General features: G+C 37.7%; 1 protein-coding gene across 2 annotated transcripts in view; it reads right to left on the reverse strand.

The window, feature by feature from the left end:
• Window positions 1-6,927, reverse strand: part of PTCD2 (pentatricopeptide repeat domain 2) — a 32,926-nt gene that overhangs the window by 3,989 nt on the left and 22,010 nt on the right. For both annotated transcript variants that reach the window (XM_011372729.2, XM_023538134.1), the window contains exon 9: window positions 1,768-1,881. In XM_011372729.2, coding sequence (XP_011371031.2) covers window positions 1,768-1,881 — 114 coding nt within the window. The remainder of the gene's footprint in view (window positions 1-1,767; window positions 1,882-6,927) is intronic.

Genomic DNA, 6,927 nt, shown 5'->3' on the forward strand with positions numbered 1-6,927 from the left:
AAATCAGTCTTATAGGCTTTGGGGAAAATTTTTTCAGATAAAAACAATCAGTATTTTTCTATGTGGAGTTTGTTTGGATGCTATAGTCATATAGCTGATAACATACTGATGGACCAGATCTAAGGAATGATTAACAACAGTGCTACTGAGAAAACTGAAGTTGTGTTAGTACTGCGCACACATGCACACGGCTGTGCACTTAAAAACCTGTCTACATTTCCGGTGCCCCTACTTTTCTAACATAGTCCAAAGGGTTTGGGTAGGTCACAACCTGTACAGAGCTGAGAAATCAGATAGCAAGAAGCTCTAAAATCAATCATACCCAGTTAGTTTCCTGTCAAGCTCCCTATACCAGCAGGAAGAAGTCTTTGTGTAGAAGTGAGAAAAGGGGATAGGACTTGGAAGGCAACGATATGGCAAAGGAGGAGAAAGCAGCCACTTGCCAATCCTGCCTTCTCAGCTACCAGCTGGGACCTGTAATATAAAAGGCAAAGGAAGGAAGGATAAAAGCAGGGGAAGGATGACCAACCAACAGGCCCCCTTGCGAGACAAAACAACAATAACCGTATCATGGTTAACAATATGATCACTGCCAATAATCGGCACTTTCTTTACAGCTTTTTTTCCCCCTGAGGTAATCTACTACTAGAGATATACAAACTACTAAATTTCAAGTGACTAATAATTCCTCTTTGTGTGCTTAAGCCGCCAATGTGACACACTGGTTCATTTGTTCATTTTGCTTTCGATTTTTAAAAATTGCTTCTTTCTCTTCATTTTTATTTAATTTTGTTTTAGAATTCTGCAAAGTATTTATATGGTTCCATTAGCTGGTTATTCAGGAGCTAACACCACAATTCTAATTATAGAAGCTTTAATATGGTTTAATACCTGGCAGGTCTAGCGCCTCTCCCTGCTCTTCTTTCACAGGTTTTCCCAGCTGGTCTTGCTAGTTTGTTCTTCCTACTAAACCTTAACTACAGAAAAAAAACTAATGGTATTTTTATTCGGATGTTACATTATCACATTAACTTGGGAAAAACTGACTTTATGAGGTTGAGTCTTCTCATCTAAATACATGGTATATTTTTTCATTTGTTTAATTACGGGAGACTTGAAAAAAAAAAAAAGATAGGAGACACTATAGCCTATTGTTTGCTGATGAGAATGATCTCCAGGGAAGGGGATATTAATGATGCTCAAAAGAGGGTGAGACAATCTCTGAACTGATGCCCTGGATGGGTCAGAGAGGACTGGCTCCAGGGCCCAACTGGGGAGCTGGTTCTAGAGCTATGTGCAGTCACCATGGCTTCAGGAGAGAAGACTGAGCATACAGGGAGAGGAGCAAGAAGGCTGTCAATGCGGAAGCAGCTATTTTTTGATTGCTTACACACACACACACACACACACACACACACACACACACACACACACACACACACACACACACCCGCACTGAAACAGGAAGCAAGGTCATCATCTGAGAGTGAGGAGTGGGGAGAAGGTATTGAAGGCTTGAGGGGAAGGGGAAAAAAGAGAGCCAGGACCCATGAAAACAGTGTGGGAAAAAGAATAATGTAAAAGGAAAAAGTTTTCCTAGTATTTCAGAGGATATATTCTGTTAGAAGGAAAAAACTCTTTGCACCCACACAGAGAAATCTTATAACAGGAATGATAAGAGAGGCTACCATATTGAACCATCTCTCTAAGGAGGTAACCTTTTTCCTCTTCACCTTTAAATGATTGCTGCAGCAACCACATACTCACCACTTCTTCTGAGAACTCATGTTTTTTCACAAATCTTGATAAATTTCCCTCTGTGGCATCCGTTAGTATCTCTATCAGGGTTTTCAACATATTTGACTGGATATGAATCATAATCTGAATTTTAAAAAGATGCAAGCAAAAACAAAAGTGAGCCAATATTCAACACTGAGAAATGTACTCTGTAGATAAGCCTGCATTTATAGGCATCTACCCTGTTTTCATGCTATTTCCTAATTCATTTGCTTATATGGTTTCAAAAAAAATGCTTTGAACGTATGTCTGCCAGCCAAAACTTGTTTTCCAATGGCTAATCAAAATACTACAACTTCAAAACTTTTTTAAGGACAGAAATGGAGCAAGCATGGATTTGGGGCCAGATTTCCAGCAGTGGCAATTATCAGCTATGTGACTCTGGCCAGATACTTAATCTCTCTTTGATTTTCTTATTTGTAAAATAAGAAAAATACCTTTACATTTCACATTTTGAGTTACCGTGAACATTAAATAAAATACCAGCATGCAAGGTACCACCATAGAAGGTACTCAATAAACATTACTATTAGCTTCTTCCTCCCTATTTCCTCTAGATTCAGAGGCTCTGACAGACAATCTCATAAGATTGGCTCTAGGGCAATGATGCCTTTACTTTTTTTATTTATCTATTTTTTTTTGGTTAAGAAATTACAGGCACATAGGTTGCTGCAGTATAAAGTGTAAGCTGGTTAAAGTATTAGTGAAGCACTTCTCTTTACACTGTTGCTATTAAGGAAGTTTCAAAACTAAGTATTATACTTGGCTTTCACCACTAGCTACCTTCCATTAGACAGACACAATTAACACAAGGGACAAAAAGGAACATATCTTCCCCCCTCATCACCAATGTTCATTAGTATAGTTTGAAAAATACAGAAGAGTTTAAAGAAAATGAAAATAACTTAGAATTCAGCAACTAATGTTAATCATTGCTTATAATTTCATGTATTATCTCCCAAATATATTAATTTTCCCCAAAATTTGATTCTTCTCTGTCAATTATTATACAATGAACACTTTCTTTTAGCATTAAAAAGAAATTTTAGAAAAAAAGAAAATCTCATTTTTAATGATGAATGCATAGCAATCCATCATATAAATAATTCATCAAATAAAGTAATACCATGCTTTATTATATTGATAACTGTGCATGTTTTTAAAAATAAACATTAATTTCTAAGACTTAATTCTCAGAAGTGAAATCATAACGTCAAAGGGTATAAACATTTTTAAGGCTCTTGATCCTTAAGAAAGAAAGTTTTCTGGAAGAGATATTCATTTTTTTTATAACAAACTAGCTAGAACCAAGTTCTCTCAATAATCCATTTTATAACATTTTATGTTTGAGCATCAATGATTAGGATGAAAAGTAATCTTTGGTCCCGAAGAACAGAAAGAAATATCTCGAGGAGACTAAATCCAAAGGAGACAATCTAAGTTCAATGTTCTAAAACACAAGCAAAAATCATGAGCACCCCCTTTGTTGGGAGACAGCCCTCCATGGGTCTCTCATTCAAGCGGAAACACTGACTGCCTTTATGCCAAACTATCTTCTCAAAGATGTTTGTATAACCAATAGCCTAGAAAAGACAGACACAGTGTCTCATCCAGAGCAAAGGGCAGGCATGCTTACTGCCCATTATAAGAGATGTGGGTTCCCTAAATTCAGGGTTCCTCTCTTAAAATGTAAGCCCCTGTGTGTGCAAGAGGCATATAGACCTCTTCATGTCACCCTAGGGGATTAGGGTTCAGAGAACTGATGCAAAAATGCTAATACTATGGCTACTGCTATTGTCATGAGTAATAAACTGTCCTTCACCCCCTGATGTCTTGCATAGCCCACCAGCATCCATGAATCTGTGACAGGCTAACCTGTAAGCTTGTTTGTAGGGAAAAATCTCCACTCTTCATAGTTCTTAACACCCTTGTTAATAAAAAACAATCTGAATTTGGTTGGCAGCAGTCTGTCCTATTGAGGGGAGGACAAGTCTGCCTTGTTGACTGCTTTATCTCCAGTGCCCGACACCTAATAGACCTTCAACAATAACGAATGAGAAGGGCAGCACAGCAATTTCCAAGGATAAACCTCCTAGAACATCATGCTGGAAACTATTAATGATGTGCTCCTGGCAGATTTTAACTTTTCTTAAGTTTTCCCAATTTCTCTCTTTGCCTCCAGCAATTATCTGATTCAGTAGGGATTTCAAGAGTGAGGTTCAATATCTTGAAATATACTGAAGGGCAATATAGATGATATGGATGATATGGATGAGGCAGTTAATGATGAAAGGCAAAGAGAAAATTTTAAGCTAAGAGCTTGTCTCAAACGAAAGTCTCAGGGTGCAATTAAGGAAAGCTAAATCAGGTTATAGCACACTGCTTTAATCTTATAGACTTTAAACAAAAGGCTAGGAAAATTGAATTAGCAAGGAGCAGGGGGAATTTTGTTAAGAAAAACTATTACAAGAACACATACTTCCTGTTCCTCAGATTTTCTGCAGCCTCGGGAAATGCTGAAAAATCGCTGGATGCCTTTGGCCAAAAAAAAAGAAAACAGAAGCCCTAAACATGCCAAAAATTTGCATTTCTTTTTTCTTTTCTTTTCTTTTCTTTTCAGGTTTGCTATCTTTGAAGTAGAATATCATAGTATGATAGAGACTGCTAGTTTTCTAAACAATATCCATTCTGCTCTTCTTTTTTGATAACAGACTCCCTAACTTTAACTGATGCTATGATGTATGGAACTCAAAGACTGTATTTCCTAGGTTTCTTTGCAACTAGGTATTATTATGGGATTAAGTGCTGGCCAATAACATGTAAATACCAGTTGCTGGGTGAGATAATTTTGAAAGCATCCTTTAAAGGGGCCAACTTTTTTGTCCTTCTCCATTCTTCCTATTTCTTGCTGGAATAACTATAAAACGGATGGAAGTCACGTGCTTAGGATAGTGGTATAAAAATGTCACAACAGACCTAGGCTAACCACCTCTGGTTTTCCACATGAAAAAAGCAAGCAAGCAAGCAAGCAAGCCTCTAACAGGCACAGACACTTTTCTTGGAGTCTACATTGCCCCCTACCAAATGAAATTCTTAACTGACACATACGGGTGAGATGTTGCTACAAAAGGATTTATGAGAAATGAGTCCTGTCTCTTTTCCTACCTATGCGGCCTAAGAGACTTCCTAGTATGAGCTAGAACTTTAGGGTGACCCTAGTGAGGAGAAAGGGCATTAAAACATGTTAATAAAGAAATGATAAAAGCAGCAAAACTAACCACTTATAAATTTCCTTGCAAGGTAATTCAATTCCAAAAAATGAGTCTCCATTTGGAGACATGCCAGGTTTCTAGAGAAATGATCAGAATTTATATAGAATTAGTGGACAGTTACCCTGTGTTGGTCTCTGATACTTTCAGATTTATTTGGAAGTAGAAATTAATCCTTCGATATTGAGCAGCATTGCTAAAGCAGCGCTGCTAAAGAGGGGGCTACGGTTCTTTTGGGATTGATGGGTTTAAATTCAGAGTAAAAGGGCAGAGTCAATATGCATGTGCTTCGATGAGATCATCTGTCAAATCAGTACAATATATAGCATATATTAGCTGGGAAAATGGGAAACCAGACCCTCTGGGTCATATTGGCAGCAGGAGAAATTTCAATGAAAAGAAAATTGAGGGGGAATAACTGGGTAAGTTCAAATTCCAATTGGCAGCAGAAAAAGATTTTAGTATAAGGCATTAATTTTTAAAGTAGATCAGGAAAATACTTCATTTATTTCTGCTAATACTGATGGAACAGACTCCATACGCAGCCTATTCGTCAGGTTTCCATTTTTTAATAATTAACAAATTGCCCTTAAGGATTCCAAGAAGGTGACTCAGCCTTGGAGAAGCTAGGGCCCATTGAATCATTTTTGTAAAAACAAAAACAAAAACAAAAACAAAAAAAAACCTTTTCTAATAACAGAGACCCAGAATCTGAAAGATTATTAAACATGAGAACAGCAACCATCTCTTTTTCATCATTCCTGAGGGAGATGAAACAGGCTTATATTAAAATATGACAAATTTAGATTTGACATTTAGAGGAATTTCCTGAGTGAGAATTTTTAAACAAAAGTATCTTCAAGTTTTCTGACAATAGATAATTCTGTGACCCAATTAATGGAGAGAATGATTCATATTCAAGATCAACTCAAGGTTGCTCATACAGTCCTTGCCTGAAATATGCCCATTCCACCACATTAATCAGCTGCCTTTCCTTTCCAGCTCTTAGAGAAGGGAGCTGTTCCAGCTAGCCTGGCTCAGGGGTGCACTTCCCACCATGCTGTGGATTTCTCCTCCTCCCATGAGTGGACAGCTTCACTCTCAGCAGGCTGTTTTATTTTCACTAAAGCATTTTCTCATTTAGAAAAAAAAATCATTACCAGATTCTCCTAACAACTGTGAGAGATAGCCAAGGATTGAAATAGATGAGGTATCTAAATCTAAGGGTGCACTAATAGCAGATTCGATTTTTGGTATCCAGTCCTATGTTTTCATTATTCAAGAGGAACAGCTACTCCCAATCCTCAAAAAAAGAGATACAACTCACAACCCACATCTCTGTAGGTTGGGGTGGAGTGGTGGGGAAACCATTTGTTTGTGTTAAAACTCTGACTCTGTTATTTAATTAACTGTGAGAACCTGGGTACTTGACTTACCGTTTGAAATTTCGTTTACCACATCTATAATATGGAGACATACTGTTCTGACAGAGTTGTATAAAATGAACCAACAAATGTAAAGTATCTAGCACGGTACCTTGGCTAAATTATATTAAAACCCTGTCTATCTCACTCTCTTCAGTGTCTCGCCACCAATCTTTCTTGATCCCCAGAACCTCACTTCCACTCTAGGAAAAGCTACTAATGGTCCTCATAAAACCCCTCTCACCAGACTATAGTCCTCTCCTACGTGATGTCATAAATTGAAATCCTAGCAATTCCACTTCTGTCCAATCATGAAATGAGGGCATCTGCAGGCCACGCTCTCTCTCAGAAGCAGTTACAGACTTGGGATATCCAGAGCTGTCCATGTTCAGTAACAAGCAGAGAAGATAAAATATGTACGGCATCCGCTGGAAGAC

This window comes from Pteropus vampyrus, unplaced genomic scaffold (assembly GCF_000151845.1).
Source record: "Pteropus vampyrus isolate Shadow unplaced genomic scaffold, Pvam_2.0 Scaffold213, whole genome shotgun sequence".
Taxonomy (NCBI): domain Eukaryota; kingdom Metazoa; phylum Chordata; class Mammalia; order Chiroptera; family Pteropodidae; genus Pteropus; species Pteropus vampyrus.